At 39.3% G+C, this 19,781-nt stretch overlaps 1 protein-coding gene across 2 annotated transcripts in view; it reads right to left on the bottom strand.

Annotated features, from left to right (window-relative positions):
- Window positions 1-5,751: 5,751 nt before the first annotated feature.
- LOC121503785 (Na(+)/H(+) exchange regulatory cofactor NHE-RF2) overlaps window positions 5,752-19,781 on the bottom strand; it is a 65,133-nt gene continuing 51,103 nt past the window's right edge. Inside the window, exons 4-7 of one of the 2 annotated variants that reach the window (XM_041778340.1) lie at window positions 18,717-18,950; window positions 9,564-9,717; window positions 8,335-8,453; window positions 5,752-7,645 (exon numbers count right to left, since the gene is read on the bottom strand). In XM_041778340.1, the coding sequence (XP_041634274.1) occupies window positions 7,481-7,645; window positions 8,335-8,453; window positions 9,564-9,717; window positions 18,717-18,950 (672 nt within the window). In that variant the 3' untranslated portion in view covers window positions 5,752-7,480. The remainder of the gene's footprint in view (window positions 7,646-8,334; window positions 8,454-9,563; window positions 9,718-18,716; window positions 18,951-19,781) is intronic. The other variant, XM_041778341.1, reaches the window with a different exon arrangement.

A 19,781-nucleotide genomic window follows, 5' to 3' on the forward strand; every position in this document is an offset into this window, starting at 1 on the left:
AGGACAGTGACAGCAGGGAGCCACACTTGTGCCTGGTATGACATGCATGGAAGCTGCGTGCAGCCAGTCTGAAATGTAGGACTGTTTAGATGCGCTTTCTTAAAACATTCACAGGACTATGCTGCTGATGTAACTGTTTAGAAACTGAAAATGTAAGGGGGTTTAAAATGTCTGACAAGCTTTCAGAAAGTATGAAATGACGTCAGATTTTCTGTATATACCTTTGGAGTTTTCTGATGATAAAGGCCGTGGGAAAATAAACCAGAAAACCAGCCTAAAGATGACGAGTATGAAAATAATCAAACTTCTCATTTTCGTGATGCAAAATCATCTGAATGACTCAGAAAAACTCCCAAACACACAAACACATATATCCGCTCACGCTTCTTGAACTATTTCCCACTTTGACACCCAAAAGTCGAACACGCTAAAGTTTGCCGCTCACGTCCAGGTGGCCTTCCTACATGTGTAGACAATAACTGGGTGGTTTAGCAAGTTAAGCCAAGGTGTGCTCACACTGGGTGTGTCAGTGAGTGTTTCCGCTCCCCCCACCCATGTGAAGGGTGCTCCTGGGAGAGGGGATGTGCCCGCACTCGTGCCCTCCTTTACTGCACATGCTCTCTGCTGTTTATTTATTCAGTCTTTCATCTTATTTAGCTTCAGCTCTCTTTAGTTTGATCTCTTTTTTAGGTTAGCACCAATTATCTAACTCTTTTCCCGTCCCTTGCCCTCTTTTCCTGCTCTCTCTCTCTCTCTCTCTCCCTCTCTCGCTCGTCGGTGTAGCTGTCCTTATTTGGCTTCCCTTCGGCTGAGTGGGAGTGTGAGTATGAATGTGGCGGTGTGAGCGTTTCCTCCTGACTGTGAGTCACGGCGTGTATGACTCACGAGCGCTAACAAAACACACTGTTACCATGGCGACGCCCCCACTCACCCCCCTTCCCTGACGGTCTCTGGTTTCTCCCTCCTTGCGGGCACCGCTGCATCCCAGGCAGCCTTGGCACGGTTTAATGGGTGGCACCAGAACTTGGGTGGGATGGTGAGGTGGGGGACTGAACATGTTTGTAGGACAGAAGGAACATACGGTGGCCCTGAGGGTCAAAGGCAAAAACATTAAAGTAAACTCTAACATATTCATAGAAACATGAAATTTCAGGTGATTTTATAAAGGGCAAGGCATGTATTTTTTCTTTTCATAAAAGTTTTTTTGGTATTTGCTTAAGAGTTTATTTGATTCATAAATGGTTTTTTTTTAAATAATTATTATTTCAAGGTTTGCATTTTATAAAAGGTTTTTGCATGTCACAAAATGTTTAGAACTCCACAGAATGGTTTTGCATGTCACAATTTTTTCAATTATCAATTTATTTTTGCAATCGTTGACATGTTTTTGCAGTGTGTTCTGGCTATTGCATTGGATACATTTTTTTTTTGTACTTTATGAATTGTTCCAATATTTCACAAAATTATTTAACAATTCATAGAAAGTTTTTTGGGTTCAATAAAACACTGTTTTTTTTTTTTTATTTTACACCTGCTGTTAAACACTGTATTTCATATCATGAAATGTTGCTGAATGCAGTTAAAAAGTTTTGCTTTAATTAAACTCTTTCTGCAGTTGTTGGTGTTTATTTATTTATTTATTTTGGCATTTTATGAAAGTTTGTTAGTTTCACAAAATATTTTTGTTTTTCCAAAACATTTTTGGACGTCACCATTTAAAAATGATTGCGTTTTTTTTTCTTTTTTCTTTTTTTTTGTCATTTCTTGAAAAGTGTTTGTGATCATGATTTTTTTTCTAAAAAAAATTAAATATTTTTTTGCATTTCATAAAATGTTTCTTAAAAATGTTTATGCATGTCAGCAAACATAATTTTGCAATTCCTAAAATTTTTTGAATGATCAGAAAAAAATGTTTTTATGACCTATGCAATTTTTTTGTGTTCCATGAAATATTGTTGCATGCAATTAAATATTTTTTTTCCTGTTTAAGGAAATGTTTTTGCATTTCACAAATTGGTCTGAAAATTGAATCAATTTTTTTTTTTTTTTTTGCATTTCACGAAACGTTTCTGCATTTCCAATTTTTTTGCAAGCTATTTAATGTTTTGTATTTTACAAAATATTTTAAAGATTAATGAATGATTTCATCTAATATTGTGTACTGTTCAATATTTTTGCAATTCATGTAATTTTTAAGGATTTCACAAATTGTTTTTGTTTTTTAAAAATATTTTTGCAACTAGGAAATTTATGTTATGGCTTTATATCTGCTGTTTTTTGATTTTTTTAAAAATGTTTTTGTGTGCCATTACATATTCATGCCTGTCTTCAATTTCTTTTTGCATTTCTTAAAATTTTTATTCCTGTCATTTAATATTTTTTGCATTTTACAAAATGTTATCACAATTCATTAACTGCTTTTGCATTTCATGAAATATTTTCATGGGCCATTGAATATTTAGCTCCAGCTGGTGTACAGAAGATTTGTAGAAAATGAGGCGTTTAATTTCTGTGAAAAAATGTTTTTTACATTTTTTTGCATTTCGTTAGATATTTATGCATTGCTTATAATGTGCCACTAAATATTTTACTGCATTTTATTATTTTTTTTTAAATGTTCTTGCTTTTCATGCACAGTATTGTGTTTGGTTATTCTAGGATTTTATTAACGATTTATGTATTAAAACTTTTAGCTAAACTTAAAACATAAAGGTTTTTGTGATTTTTTTAATGCACTTTTTTTGTGTTTCATGTGATGTTTTTGCGTGTCATTAAATTCATTAGCATTTCATTAAATGTTTTTGTTTTTTAACAAAATGTTCTTATGATATCAAAAAATTTTTTTGTGATTTAAAAATGCTTATTTCATTTGATATATTTGCATTTTACAAAATGTTTTTGCTCCTATGAAATTTTCTTGTTTAATGAAATGTTTTTGGGTTCCATTGTGTTCTGCAGCTGCCCTTCAGGGCCACCGTAGAAAATTGAGGGGCACAGTAACCTGAATTAAAGTCTGAAATTGCAGATGTAAAATAAAATTGCTTATACAGAAAAATTAATGAAAGTCCGGCTGGCTGCAGCAGAACGGAGTGGTGGGGTGTGAGAAAAGCAATCATGTTTCATGAATGTGGAGCAGAAATGTGGCTCCGGCTGAGGCTGGCGAAACAGAAAGGGCCCACCTGTGGCTCTATTCTCTCCTCTGTTCCCACTCTTTTTTACGGCTCTGAAATTGCAGACCTCTTTGAAGCGGCTGGCAGCTTTGATGTGCTGCCGTCACAGCTCGGCCTCCGTGTAACCTCCGGGGAGTCTGATAATGTGCACACGTGCAGATGTACATTTACTCCAGGATCAGGTAGAGCAGGGAAGACTGCACACCACCACGCTTTGACTTCCTTTATGCAGAAGGAGTGCCACCTAGTGGACAGATTTGACACCTTTTCAACCCATTTATACCTCTGGTCTGATGCACAATTAGGGCTATTACAGTCAGTTTTGTCTTTATAATCCTTTCTCAGAAACGTTTTCAAAAACTCTTAACTTCTGTCCAACACTCCTGCACACAGCCACATTCAATCTGTATTCTGTGTTTTCTGCCCCCTGTCTGACCTCTGTGAGTCTGAAAGCAGCAGCTGGTCGATGGAGAATCCTAAGAACTGAGGCTGAAACTGATCTCAGACGTAATCCGCAGAAAGGGACGAAACAAGAGAGGAGGAGAGGAAAAAAAGAGGAGAAAATGTGAGAGAAAGAACAGATCAGGGGGTTTAGAAGGACGGCAAACACAAATAAATCAGAGAGGACAAAAAAAAATCGTATTTATTCAAAAACATCGTCACACTTTATTGAAAAATATGCAACCGGCCTTATATTCCTTATGCTATATTACTGTATATACATCATCATGGTAACATAAAGATTTTTATCATGACTGTGAGAAAATACAGAGCCAGTTTGCAGGAGTACAAAAGACAAAAAAGCACAGATATGACTACGATTTTTAACATTGATTTATTGCGGTGTGTATTCCCTCTCTGCACACACGTTTTGCTCTGTATGTGTGTGACAGAAGTCCATGCTTGTGTTAAGATCCTCCAGAGTATCTGATCTCCTCATCCTCAGCTCCATAAACCTGCTGACTCATGTCGCTCGCTGCACTTCTGAATCTTAATCTGTGATTCTACCGGGCAGTCTGGTTTAGTTTGGATCAACAGTTATTTGTGTTTTCACCTTTAAAAGTTGGGACTACTCTTATTCCTCCCTTCTGCCGAGGCACCAAGCAGACCCATCAGACCAGAGAGCGATACTGAAACTGTACTGAACCAAACCAGACAGCCTGGTGGAAATGGACCATTACTGCTTTTCTTCCTGGTCGATGCTAGCACAACACTCCTGGAAATATTCTTCCTGCTCTCTGGTGGAAAATCATGTGAGCAGATCTGCACCTCCTTTATTTCTGAACAACAGAACAAAATAATCAGGGCGGAAACCTTCCATTAGAGATGCGCTGATTGTAAAAATCAGGATCGTTGCTGATGTTTTAAAATCACATATTAGCTGATGGTCAAAACAAATATAGATGTTTTCTTCATCACTTCCTTTGATGCAGCATTTTCTCTCATGTTTGACCACAAAAACACATCAGAGTTTGTCCAGCCAGTCAAACTTTCTGTTCTTTTCTGAATCAGCTGCTAGGTATGCTAAACGTCAGCATTAAATTCAAACAACACAACAGGTAAACATCTGCTACTGATGTTGGTTAACACCATCATTCAATGTCTGTGAAAAGGTTGATATTAGTCGGTGCTGATGTCAAACTGATGCATCTGTGCAGACCTACTTCCCTATGATGGTTAATTAGGGCCATTTTAAATAATATAAACATATAGATCTGTTAACCTTTAAGAAAAAAGTTGAAATTTTCTAATTACAATAAAGTACATTTATGAGACTCTAAACCCACAATTTCTGAGTTTGGAAAGTTATATTATGTATTTATTTATATTCTTTAAAATCCTAAATTCAGAATTCTCCAGTTTATAAAGTCATAAATTCCCCCCCCCCCCCCCCCAAAAAAAACCCTCAAAATATCCAAGTTTAAAAAGTCAGAAATGTTGACATTATAAACTCAAAAATGTAAAGTTTACTAAGTCAAAAATGTATGAGAAATTTTCAAAATTTCCAAGTTTAAAGACTCACAAATCTACAAGAAAAAAATTTCCAAGTTCAAATAGTCATGTTGACATGTTGACATGAAGTGTTGACATATAAACTCAAAAATTTAAAGTTTTTAAAGTCAGAAATTTGAGAACATTTTCAAAATTTCAAGGTTTGAAAAAATTGTGAAGTTACAAGGCAAAACTTGAAAAGTCTAGGTTTGAAAAATTGTAGTTTTTGACTATATTATCACAAAATTTTCAAGTTTATAAAGTCATACATTTCCATATTAGAAATTCCTGAATTTATAAGAAAAAAAGTTTATAATGTCAAGAAAGACAAAAACTTGAAATTTAAGGGTTTAAAAAATTGTGATTTATCATTAAAAACTCAAAATCTTAATAAAGTGATAAATTTATGACATAATAAAAATGTAAAATTTCAAGACAAAAGTAAAAGTTTCAAAGTCTAAAAAGTCAGAAATTTACCAGAATAATTCAAAAATTTCAAAATTTAATATCTCTTAAATTTACAAGAAAATAATTGTAATTATGAACTTTAACTTAGGAATTTTCTGAGAAAAACTAGAAATCTTTGAGTTCAAAAATCTATAGATTTAAAAAAAATTTTACAGATGAAATTTGAGTTATAAAGTCATACATTTATAACATTTTAGAGGTGTATATTTAAGGGTAAAAACTAGACACTTTGAAGTTTAGTAAGTCATAAATATACAGGAGAAACAAAATGTTTGAGTTTAGAAAGTCGTCTATTTTGATTATTTAAATTCAAAAATGTCAGCTTTACAAAGTCATAGATAAACGACATGATTAAGGATCCAAAATAAAACTGTGGTTGGATAGATACAGAAATGTCTCTTCTAAGTCCTGATAAAAACAGTGATGTGATGATTCTGGACTAAAATCCACAGCTTTGACTTTTGTGACTCCAAAACTTTTTTTTTTTTCTTGAAAATCAACAGATCCACTTTGTTTTAGTTCATTTTAAAACTGCCCTTACAGGCCGTCGTACTTTCCAAACTGATAAAACTGCTGGTTTTATTTCAGACTAAATCTCTCTGCTGTATAACGACTTCCCTCACCATCTTTTCTGTCTCTCTTCTGCTTTAACATTCAATGAAGGCAAAATGGCTGAAAATTACATCTAAAAACAAATCTGTCAACCAGAAACCTTAAAAGATCACATCTGACTCTGCGCAGAGAGAATAAATGTTGTATGGTAAACTATCGTTGCATTTAAATGATTTTCATAATGAGCCAGAACATCTAATAAAGTTTTTTTTAAGTTAAAAGGTGAAATTTATCTTGTGACTGTCATATAACCAGTGAAGAATCTTTTTCAAACTAAATTAAATTTTGACTCGGTTTAACAAATATTTTCTTTCAGTTTCAGTCTGAAAAGTTGTCTCTATTTGTGATTTCTTTCACCCTCTGAACAAATGAATGCTTCTACACAAAAACTCTCCTTCATCATGCTGTTTGTCCTGAGAATCTTCCTTCCTCTGACGTTCCAGTTCCTATTTCTAACGGCAATAATTTCTCTAAAGTGGTGCTTCCCTTTTTAATGCAGGTGTGCACCGGAGCACTTTAGGAAAAGAGGTTAGTGGTGATAGATTTAGTACAACCGAGCTCTAAATAACAAATAACATGGATTATTTCTGAATAAAGCAGGTCTGATCTGTTATCAGCACATTAACTCTATGAGGAAGTAAAAAAAACATGTAGAGTAAATTTGAAAGCTCTCTCAGCCACCTCATCCTCCGTGAGCTCAAGGTTCTGAAATCTTTCACAGTGATCTTCTGCCATCTTTGGACTTTCTCTCATTCCTAATTTATCCACAATCATTCATGTCACAGTGTCCTTTAAAGTCAATGCTGATGCTTTTTAGATACTTGTTTATATTTTTCAATATAAAAATAACGTCTCCTTCATTTGTTAGAAATCAGTCTGTAGAAGAGGGGGGGGAGTAGAGAAAGGTGAGATTAGTGAAAAATATTTCTGCAAATATTCCTTTTTGATATGCGCACGTTTCAGACGCTTCTCCTTCAGAGAAAGTTTCAGCAAAGTCTGCTCAGTTTTTCAGTCTGTAATCTCTTTAGAGGGATAAAGTGGTTGTTAAAGGGTCTCCAAAGTGGTTTAAAAAGTTAAATCCATTAAGCAACTTTTCCTTCGTCATACTCCAGGCAGTAATAAAATATCCTCAGTTATTCTTTCTCTGATTTGTAAGTAAGAGCAACATCCTTCCATGATGGCTGTGAAGAGCTTACGTTTCTGTCCTTTTTTGTTTGAAGTCATTCAGGAAAAACGCCCTAAAAGTTGCTGAAAAGCTCGTACTTCTTCATCCAGTCCATCTGCGGTGCCCTCCTCTTTTCTTTGGCGTGGACCTTCATCTTTTCTTCTGCTGCCGTCGCGCTCAAACTCAGTCCGATCTCAGCGAAAGGGTCCATCAGCCGGCTGCCGTCGTCATCCCCCAGCTAGACAGAAAAATGATTGAAACAGAGAGAGCGAGGGGTTAGGACAACAGACTCTGTGATAACTAGGTGATTTCAAAAGTCTTTGGCCAGGTGGTTTTCTCCACCGCATCTGTAGCATTTTCTAATGTTCAGCTGGAGCTTTGGTCATCTGTTTGTGACCTTGTTCAATGCTCTGTTCCATTTACCAGAATCTTTCACACCATGTAAATCCACAGTGTCTCTGTTTGCCTCCTCCAGTGCTTGTGCAGACTTGAACTTTTTCAACAGCAGTCTCTGCTGTATCTTGTCGTCATTTATGCCACAGATCGAACAATCTCTCAACATCATTGTAAACAAATCATCAAAGTTACAGTCCTGCGCCAGCTTTCTCAGTTCTGCCATATAATCATCCACACTTTGCATCTTACTCTGGCGCCCTCCGTTGGTGCTGTGATGCAATAACGTTCCACAGTCACTTCTTAACACAGGGGAAGACCCCAAATTATGACATTTTTGGATTTTATTGAAAATATGTACAAATGCATGCATTTTTATGGCGCAAGTTTCAAACCAGTACACCAAAGAAGGCATCTGAGAGGGATCAAGGACAACTGGAGCAACAGAATTGCGTGCAAATCAACACAGACATACAGACAGACATACTGCCAATTATAAGTAAGATGTGTATGCGTGACCCTGACACCACCCACTTGTGTGCTGTTTCCCTGGCTGCTGAGGTCGGAACGTGTCGACCGGATGGACTGCGTGGTCGAGCTGCCGTTCACCTGAGGGTTGGGGGAGCCGTTAGACATGGACGGACCGTCATAGTCTGAGAAAACAAACACAAAACAATGTCAGTTTATCAAGTCAGAGCTCTTTACGACCAAAAAAGCTAATTTATGGTGTGACACAACATTTGATAAATCAGAAAAGATGAAAAAGAAGAGGAAAAACAGAAAAAAGTGCAATTTAAAAGTAGCTTTGTTTTAGGGGGGAGGTACGGCTGAATAGTATTGGTTGAAAGTGACCTTGTGATTTCTTTTTCTTTAGCAATATAATCTGTACTCAGAGGTAAAAAAGGGAAGCCATAATGCAGAATTGCAAGACATAATAGCTACAGACACCAGCACTGTCAGAATGGAAATGCATGCAAAAATGTTCAAAATAAAGTCAGGATTAGGTCAAGGTAAGGGTCATGGAATGGCCTCAGTCAGTGGTTTTTTAACTGGTCCACCTTCAGGATCTAGCAATAACTTTGATTTCAAATTGCGACCCAAATGTCCACAAGATTTCAACAATGCACGTTTATTAAATAAAATGTTGCACTTAACATCTTGGTGGAGCAAAATTTATGATAGGAAAAATTCAGGACAAAACTGACATGCTTTACATCACCCTTCCCCATGACATTGTACGATTTAGCTAATTTTCCAGAGATCTTGAGAAATCACTTCATTATCTTGGTAAAAGCAGCTTTTTATCGCAAAAAAATGGAATAAATGAGTCGAAATATTGATAAGAAATTTACATTTACCAAATAAAACAGAGTAAGATAAAAGGTATGGATACACATTTTTCATAGACTTTTGCCACCATTTTTTCCAGACACATTTGTGACCCTCAAAAAACTGCTCAGTGACCCACTTTTAGGTCCCAACCCACCAGTTGAGAACCACTGGCTTAAACAATAGGGAAATTTCTCATTTTATTTCAAACTTTAGGACTTCACTAATCCAGCCTGAAACACCTTATTTAAAAATGTGATTTAAACCGATGTCACTTCTGCGCTGATGGAGGTGGTGTCTCACAGTAGTGGTCTGCAGGAGGAGGCATCTGCGAGTAGTGATCTGCAGCCAGACTCCTCTCCAAATTTCCAATCAAACTTGAAAACAATCTCTATGAAAGTTCATTAATGCATCCTCTGTGACTGCACTCTCACCTTTGACATGGTTGACGGTGGGGACGATCCCCCTCCTCTTAAAGTGTTCGTCTGTGTCGGGGTCCACCACCAGCAGCCACGTCTCATCGCCACCTTTCTTTATGAAGGCCACCACCTCCGCATGCCGCATGCCCTCGATGTTCACACCGTTTACCTGCAGACACACAGAGGCAACAGGACATTTAGGTAAGGAGGAAGTACAGAGGTTTCTTTGTAAGATTTTGGTGCTCCAACTGTATTGTGCCCCAACTTTATAAAACAGTACAGCAGAAAAACACAGGGTTTCAATTTTGCTGCCTGGGGGCACAAGAGAGATAAGAAATAAAGCATCTAGAGTGTGCTATCTGACTTTAGCATTTTTCAGCCTCTTTGAAGAAAGTCATCTCCTCCAGGAAGCTTGGAGTGTTTGCAAAGACACCCATGGTGAGGGGAATTTCTCTCAACATGTTTTTGTAGCACAGAAAACACCCCTCAGGCTGTAAATATCACTTGGTCACTTGGTCTGAAATATAGAGAGAAAAACAAAGACTCTACACTCTGACTCATTTTCTCCAAGAACGGGCTGAAATAAAGGGACAAAACAAAACATCAGAGCACGATAACATCTGCTGATGCTCTGCTTGCATTAGTGGCCATTGTGCAGCCTCTTTTGTCCAGCAGGGGGAGCTGTGGATCAGCCTACTGATTCTGCACTGTTAAACATGACTGGATGCCTCTGCTGACAGTTATAAGCTCATGTTTTAAATCATGAATTCCTGCTACAGAGATTCAGAGAAGAACAGCTGTTCATGCCTGAGGAAACCTAATTCACAACATTAAAAAAGACACTTGTAAACACTTTAAAAAGGCTGTAACAGTCAGAAAACAGAGCTGAAAACATGATCAGAGAGCATCTGTGTTTGTCTAGACCTGGACCTCTCTGAGGCAGGTAGATCCGCTCTACGCCAACTTAGTGTTGGTGCTGCATCAATTATTGATGGCTCTCCTGGGCTCCGGCTTTTGTACAGGTTTCAGGTGTCAGATCCTGAGGGGGAATTTGTTTAAAATTCACTGCTTATGAAAAGACAAGACATAGGAGAAAGACAGCTCTTACATTAAAGATTTGCTCTCTTTTGCTGGGGAGGAAAAGTAGAAAGAAGCTCTAAGGACAGAGAAGTAAAAAGGAACTTAAGATCAACAGAAAGAGGACAGGAGCGTAAATGATCTCTCCTGCCTTCTAGGGCTGGGAAATATATCCAGCTTTTAAGATAGCAACATATTTTCAAACAGGACGTGGTTCAGATAGTACAGTTTCTACAGACACTGTGTGTTACATTAAACTTGTGTTTTACATTTCTTCTGACTGGATCTTTCCATAAACAGGTGTGCTGGATTAAGTGTTTTGAGATTAAAATTGCTTGATAAAAAGATAGTTTACAGTAAAATCCACAAACAGTAATCTGCTTATTTACCACAAGATAATCTGTTTGACATGCTTAAGATTTATGTAATATGTTGGCAAAAAATAGGAGTTCTAGACACCCAAAGTTGGGTGATTTTGTCACTTTTATTATCAAAAGTTGCATGCAAATTCCTGCAGAGAGTCTAAACTGCATGAAAATGTTGGTAACATGATTGTTTCCTACCCAAAAACAACCTGGACCCTCTTCCCTATCCTCCATTCCCCCGCTTTCTTTGTTTGTCTCTTTAAAAATTAGGTTCTTGGCTTTTTAATGGTTAGAACAGCTGAAGAGATACAAGGATTGGAGAGGGAGAGAGTAGGGGAAGACATGCACTAGGATCAGGATTTGACCCTGCAACCAGAACATAGAGGACTGTGACCTCAGTGCATGGGTGCCTGCTTCAAATTCAACCTATTATCTCTGTCGCAGAATCGCTGGAGATTTGCTTTGCAAGGTTAGGTTGAACCATAAGACATAGAGAACCCAATCACAAACTCAGCCACAAGGACACTGATAAAGGTAGATTAGGGCTGTCAAGATGAATCAAATTAATCGCTATTGTCTAAGGTGGTTTAGTTCAAATCTTTGCACAGCATCTAACTTTGCATTGCATTTTTCTGCTTCAAGCTGCACCGAGCTGCTTCACTCAACATCAAGCTGCTTTGTACAACATTGTGCTACATCATGCTCACTGCATAAAGCGGGTTTGCACTGCAGTATCCCGCATGTGCAGCATCAAGCTGCTTTTTGTAGCAGCATGCTGCTTCTTGCTGCATAAAGCAACTTTGCGCTGCATTATTCTGCCTGCAGAATGCTGCTTCTTTGTGCAGCATCATACTGCATCATGCTCACCACATAAAGCGGGTTTGTGCTGCATCATGCTACTTCTTGCTGCATGAAGCGGCGTTGCTCAGTATGCTGCTACAACAGCTGTAACATGCTGCTTCACTCTGCGTTGTGCTGCGCTGCTTGCAGGCTGTCAGGAAACTACAATATGAATCACTGTCTTTAAGGTGAGTTGCAGCATGTGTAAGGACACAGTAATGGCTTAAGACAGTATATAAATCCAAAATGACAGAAAAACCACTTTCATGCAATCAGTGGAATTGCAAACTAAATAAAAACGGATGCATTTATTCCCAACTAACCACAAAAACTCTGAGATTAGTCACAATTTAAACATGCAATTGTTTGAAAGCCCTGATATAAATACAAGAATGCACTAAAGGACAACAAAGAAACAGAAAGAGTTCTGTAATGTTGAGTGATAAAATATTTTTGGATAATCTGAATCTCCTGCTAGAGGTGATGTAACACAGCATTTATTGTACTAAAAATTATCAAGATCTGATGCTTTTGGTCTCTTGCCCAGCCCTACCGTCTCCCCTGAACGGCTGACCGAGAGATGAAGAAGAAATAGAAACAGACATCCTCAGAGAGCGGGAGACAGACAGACAGAGAACAAGCATCTTTGTGTTGGGCCAAACAACAGGTGTTGTGTCACGTTTCACAGCCCGTCATTAACGGTCCGTCCCACACGAGACAATACACTCCACTCTCTGCCCGCTGGGAAAATTAATACAGGAACAGCACAGACGCTCATTTCTCATGGGACTCTATCCTTGGGGAAACTCCTCGTACTCTCCCTCTCTGTTTTTCATCAAAGTCATGGACACCTGAAGTCTGACGGCACACGTGTAGCTTTGAGCAGCTTCAGACGACCCTCACTGGATCAAAACAAACACTCTCTAATGCATCTGAACACCTGTTGATGTGATGCACGTGTGACTTTTAACCACTCAGTCTTCAGGTTTTTTTTATCTAGATGTTTGCAGCAGTGTGAGGTGATCATCAGATGTCACACACTGTGGCTGGTTTGTGTGATGTAATTTAGACTGATATGTGCAGGTTTCATTAGAGAGGTGAACTGGTTCCACTTTTGTTAATCCTCTAACATCACACTAAAGTTTGTGAGTGGTTTGTCGAGTTAAAGTGCAGGCGGAGCAGACAGACTGATGAGGCGTCCACTGTCGCCTCCTCTGCCAAACATGCTCAGAGAGCCGAGCGTTCAGCATAGCCTTTAAACACCAGCTGCTCATCCCCTCCAGTGTAATGGGGCGTGGTGAGAGAAAAAGACACTGAAAGACAACAGCAGAGAGATCTGTCATGGTTGTTCGCCTCGCTAACAAGCTGCTGACAGATAACACAGGCAGAGTCTTGATGCACGCTCAGAGACGGTTACAGTTATCACACACAGACAGCAGACACACAAATATGGAGCCGACTTCATCATCATTTTTGAGTCCGAACCAAACTAAAAACCTGAGATATGGTTATAAAACTGGTGTGAAGTTCAACATTTACCAGAAAACTAAAAGTCTTTCAGCTTATCTCAGAGTATCTGGTGGGAAATTAAAAATAAAAGCAACAGGAGAGCTGAGCATAAGTCCATGAGACAGAAAATAATTTAATTTTCACACAATAATCAGGTTTGTTAAAATTAAACTAGAGCTGCAGCTACAAATTCAATCATAGCTTGATAATCTAAGTTTTTTTCATTCAGTGATTTAGGCAAGGGTTGGAGAGGTCATGGGTGCAAAGATAAAATCCTGGTCCTATGAGGACCTATGCAAGTTCTTGATCTTCAACACCACAACATGTTTGCAAATGTTTCTGAGCAATTTTGAAAGGACTCTTTAATACAGAGTTGCCCCCCTTTTGCAGCTACAACAACCTCCACTCTTCTTGGAAGGCTTTCCACAAGATTTGGAGTGTTTCTGTGGGAGTTTGAGTCCATTTATTCTGTAGAGCATTTATGAGGTCAGGCACTGATGTTGGACCAGAAGGCCTGGGTTGTAATCTCCATTCCAGTTCATCCCAAAGGTGCTCAATGGGGTAGAGGTTAGAGCTCTGTGCAGGCCAGTCCAAAAGTCCTTCTTTGTGCACTGGGGCACAGTCGTGTTGGAATAGAAAAAGGCCTTCCCCAAACTGTTGCCACAAAGTTGGAAGCATTGTCCAAAATGTCTTGGTATTCTGAAGCATTAAGACTGGCCTTAACTGGAAATAAGGGGCCTAAACCAAACCCTGGAAAACAGCCCCATACTATCATCCCTCCTCCACCAAACCCAGACTTGGCCATCTGACTGCCAAACAGAGAAATGTTTCCGCTGCTCCACAGTCCAATGTCAGTGTGCTTTACATCACTCTATCTGATGTTTGGCATCAGGCTTGCATGCAGTTGCTCAGCCATGGAAACCCATGAACTTCCACTGCATAATTTTTGTTGCATTGATGGCAGTGGAAGTTCAGAACTCTTCAGCTATGTAGACTTGTACACACCATGCACCTTAGCTGTACCCTGATACACCAGATGGATTTGTTTCACACATCCATCTGGTAAACCTCCCATAGACAGCATCTGGAAAAGGGCAGAGCCTTTGAAAAAAATCTCAGAGGGTGATTGGATGAATGTTCTGTCACATCTTGACGGGTCAATCAGAGCAACAAAACATGTGACGTCGCTGCTACTGAGGAGTAAACTCCATAGAGATCTGCATAACACAAACCATGGCGACCGTAGACGTGTCAGTACATGACTTTTGTCGTTTTTGAAGAGAAAACAACTCACTGCTACTCTTTGTTCTTCTTTTAATGAAGAAATGTCGTCAAGTTCTCATAAAAGTAGTGCTTTAGCAGCATCCACGCTAATGTTTTCCGCACAGGCCTCTTGTTGCTGCTTGCTTATGTCATGACTCCGCCATGCCTGAAAGTACTGCCCCTCGATGCTGATTGGTCCTGTCACTTTCTAACTGGGCCCAAACGGTTCAGACGGGAGCACTGCAGGATGGATTCGCTGGTGAGAAACACAGAAACGGGCATATCCGTCTGCTTTGCAAGGTTACCTTAGCAGTTGTCGACCCTGCTCTGTGGTCTTCTGGTCTTCTGAGTTCCTAAACTCTTCCACTTTCTAATAATTTCACTTACAGTTGACTGTGGAATATCCAGCAGGGATGAAATTCCCAAACCATCTTATTGCAAAGATGGCTTCCATCACAGCAGCACACTTGAAGCCACTGAGGTCTTCAGAACGACCCATTTAGTATCACTAATGTTTGTTAATGGAGACTACATGGATAGGTGGTTGATTCTATAGTATCAAAAACTTAACCTTAATTTAGACCATAAAATCTAAGACAGAGCATAAAAATGGTCCAATATAGTCAGGCAACTTAAAATGTGAGAATTAATGATAATTAAATTGCAAAGACGTGACAAAAATAAACTAATTTATTCTTATCTTTCTCTGTCATATTTAGTACATAAAAGCTTTTGTGCAGTGCTCTTGTACATATATTTTGTGGTTTGACTGGTACAAATTTCTCCGTACATGTGGTTTGACATTTAGGTTGATTGTTTTTATGTATTCATGCTAAATGTCTGCAGCACACTAAAGAGCAAGACTAGTTTCCTCAGGGATAAAAACAGAGTACCACACTGTAAATCCTCTCATTGGTATTTGAGTTACTTTTTGCTTGAAAAGGAACTCAAACCACTGGAGAGTTATCTAAATAACTCCAGATTAAATTTCATTCGATGAGACAGGATCTCACTTTAAACTGAGCTGACATCAGCCACGCCATCTTCGCTTGACTCAAGAACGTTTCACCTTTACCTGAAATAAATTTGGCCTGACACGGTCTCGAGTGCCCTTCAGTTTCATTCGTTTGTGGCATGTAAATGTGATCGTCATTAAGTGTCTCCATGGAGAAATGAGGCTCTGTGACATCTGTTCCTGTCATCAGTGACCTTCAGCAGGATGTTCCCACAAACGCTGAGCAGCCGGCTGAAGTTTCTGAAGAGCATCATAACATCAGCGCCCTCTAATGATGAGATTATAGCTTAAATATGATGAACAAAAGTTAGATTTAGCAGGCATTCACAGTTGTTCTTAGTATTAATAATCAGTAATAGGACCACAAACAGCTTATTTTTGTTTTTATACATGGTTTATGTGTGGATCATAGGGATGTTTTTCAAGCTTTAGATCAATTTATGAGACCTTACATGGTTAATATTTCCACATGACATAAGATTAGCTTATGCCAGGTAGGAATTTTCTTCTTTTTTTTTAACCATGTTATTTAAACTGTAAAGGACCTAGGACTGTTGGTACAAGAGAAGTTACAGTAAAGACTGAGTCATCTTTTTAACTTGCAACAACATGAAAGCTATGAAATAAAAGTTATTTCTCATTGTAGGGCATTAAAGCTCACATCAGAGTTTAAAACTCATGTGTTTGCAGTGTAGCAGGCTAGGAGAAATGATTGTTGTCCCTCATGGGACGTCCTGCCCCCAGCTATGACACAACTCTGACTGTATTTATAGAACTAGATTTATCCTTTGTTTTTCTCTGTATCAGGTTTTATATCCATGCAACGCTAGCCAGCTGCTGTTTCCAAGCCCATCTCTACTCCATCATCAGGCAGCTCTAAATGTATTTATTTTTATATAAATGTTTAATGGACTAGGATCTATATTTTGAGTAGAATCCCTCTGAACATCACATAAAACCATTTTCTTCAATCAGCAAAAGTAAAGTGGAAAATTTGTCTAAAAGATGGAAAATAAGGGTAAAGTTTCTTCACAGTTGTGGGGTCCTGACTAAACTCTGTTTAACTTCACTATCAGAGCCCATTAGGGTCCTGTTTGACCTGGTTTTCAGCCTGGTCTAAACCCTGATGGACTCCAAATGAGGTCAGAGGCCATGGGAATGAGGAGTGAAAGTTCTGTGAGTAAACTACGATGAGGAAATGCTTCAAATGATGACTGTGAGGAAAGCGCTGACAGAATACCCACACTCTTCATCCCTACATGTCACCACCACTCATGGGGAGCAGAATTGAACTCTTAAAGACTTCAACTTGATCTTGAACATGTGGTCCTTTGTCAGACAGAATCCCGAGACTCTGTAAGCCCATCTATAAGCCCCCCTCTGCTTTTGTACCTTTAATGAAGACGTCTCCTCCTTTTGCTCCATGCATCTTTCTTTTCTTCTCTTATCTAAACGTCTGCATCTTCTTCTCTACATGTTTAATAAGAGACTACATAAACACAATATCCTCCTCCTCTCTCCTCCCCATCAGACTGATTTATAACTCCCTCCTCTCACCCGTGTTACCAGCCTCTTTTCTCTCTCCAGTCTGACTCACAGTGAGGATCCAGTCCAGGCTTCAGGTCCTGTTTTCATCAGGAAGAGCGCCCTGACCGCCAGCGTACGTGTGGCTGCTGCCATTTCGATTACAGCTGTGATGGTGTTCGTAGATGGGGTCACATCTGGGTCCAATCGGGCCCAGAGGGTGCATCAATTCAACTGTCACAAACTTTTCAGCAGCTTCAGACTTGAGTTTTTAACAACAGCAGCTTTGGCCATCAGAAACACAAGTATGGCTTATTTTAGGCTTAACTTTTGGACTAACAGTATTTTGTACTTGTAAATTTGTTAATTCAATATCACATTTAAAAATGATGCAATCCATTATTTTAATGATTGATGGTCTGATCAAAAAGCAACAAAACTTCACAAGCTTTTCTCCTTTTCACCAGACAGGAAAGAAATACATAGGAAAGAAATTTTCTTGTTGCAGTGGTATCAAAAAACCAGACTGCTTTAAAAACCCATAGCCCGGGATATAGTTCACATCCATCTGGGCAACACCCCATAGATGTTGTCTGGGAAGTGTGGAACGTTAAAGCTGGAGGGTGATTATACTAAAGAGGGGGATTTATAAGTGGAAGTGTCAGTTTATCAAGCCTACACTCTTTCTGACCCAAAGGGCTGAATGTTTCTGGTAAAAAGGTGACACGCAACTGCAAAGACCTTCTGATGGGGGGCAAGTAGTGATTTCTGCATAGACAAACTACCTAAAAGACAGTGTTTTTAGCTGTTCACGGCTCTTTCCTTTGGCACAGCTCAGTAGAACTGGATGTTTGGATCACAAATGGACCCTTATCAGTACCAGTTTGGCTTTTTAAATATGGGTAAAATAATGGCAAAGGATGGAGGAAAGGAAACTGGCACTCAAATGGGAGCTAGCAACCTTAGCTAGCATTAAGAGCCGTTTCTTAGCACAGGCTTGTTTATTACTCTAGTACAAGACCATTTCAATTAAAAGCACAGATTGTTCACATCCACTAAATCAGCTATTAAGATGCACTGCTACAAAGACAGAGAAGAGCCGTGCTTCTTCAAAGGTAAAACGTACAGTTTGAAGTCCTCTGGTGAGAGTTTTTCACACCCACTCACTCAGACTCTTCTCTGACATTCCCCACATTGACCCAGAATCATTCATCAATAAACACCTCATTAGTGAGCCTCCTCATTTTTCAGGAGCTCCTCGATAATCTGCTGAGCTCTGCAGTGTCAGACAAATGCAGAGTTCTTGTTTATCATTGTGGGCCTCACTGTTACTTTTTGGCCTTTTATTTTCTTTATCAGACAGAAACAGGCCGAACTGTAACACTACACAGACTCAGGGTGTTAAACTCTATCAGTGCATGCCACAAAAACATCTAGATTCAGACATGAGCTTGTCATGCACATGTCAAAAATTATCAACCACTGATAGACAAATAAATCCTTAGCTTAGTAATCCACCTTTGACTCATTCAGTAAGGTCGTACCGTTATCCTGCCAGGCGCTGCGCCATCTTACCTCCACCAGACGGTCCTGAGGTCGGAGCCCTGCATGGTCCGCCGGTGATCCTGGGTCCAGAGAGCGGATGTACTGTCCTGGTCTGGATCGTTCGCTGTGCAGGTTGAATCCGTAACCTGCCTCAGACCGGACCAGGTGGCACAGCCGGGGGGCGAGCTCAGATGGGTCGACTTTGGGCCGCAGCTGAGACTGAGGCTGGGCCTGGGAGAGATGTTCAGCTGGGGCCAGAGGCTCCTGGAAGAGAAGAGAGTATTTTTAACCATGAGCAAATCCTTTTATTTTGTGACATGTGCAAAAATTAGATGGGTCAAATCACCTATTAACACAGGAGCTTCACATACTGTATGTGCACACACTCTTTCAACAAGGCTGTGATTCTATGTAGACTGTTTGCAGAAAAACACTTTCCCCAGTCTGACATGGGAAAGGTGGGTTTATCTCTCCCTTAACCATTTATAACATTTATAGGAAGCTGCATAGCTGTAGTTTAAAACTGGATTATGAAGTAAGAAAAAGAGATATCATTCCCTAAATATACTGTATGAGAATAACTGCAACTCCAAAAGCACTTTCAGACAGGTAAATTCAGTTAAAGGAATTCAATTTAATTTTCAAAGGAATTAAAACTACAATTTCTGTGTGTGCATGTGCAGTATTTGCAGGATGTGCAATGTTAACCTTGCAGAGCAGACGGATCTGCCAGTCTGTCATGAGGCAAGTCCATCTTGAAAAGCTCCAATCCACAGCATTAGTGTGGCTGTGAACATGGTTTGGACCATTCAGCGCCATTTGGCGAGAACAGGGCGGGGTTTAGTTGTACTGAAAGCCAATAGCAATGGCTACCACTAGGGTGTAGCAATAAGCTCTGATGTCGAGGCAGTTGTATCTGAATTTCATCCCATTTCTTTATGAATTTAAGATTATTATGATGGAAAAGGTCTTTCCACTCCATTACATGCTTTGGCATGAGGTTGTGTGAGTTGGGGTGGGGGGTGAGTGTGAATCAGTACGGCTGCCGGTGGAACAATTAGCTCCCATGTAGCAACAGTGGCAGTTTTATCAGAA

This window comes from Cheilinus undulatus, linkage group 21 (assembly GCF_018320785.1).
Source record: "Cheilinus undulatus linkage group 21, ASM1832078v1, whole genome shotgun sequence".
Classification (NCBI taxonomy): Eukaryota; Metazoa; Chordata; class Actinopteri; order Labriformes; family Labridae; genus Cheilinus; species Cheilinus undulatus.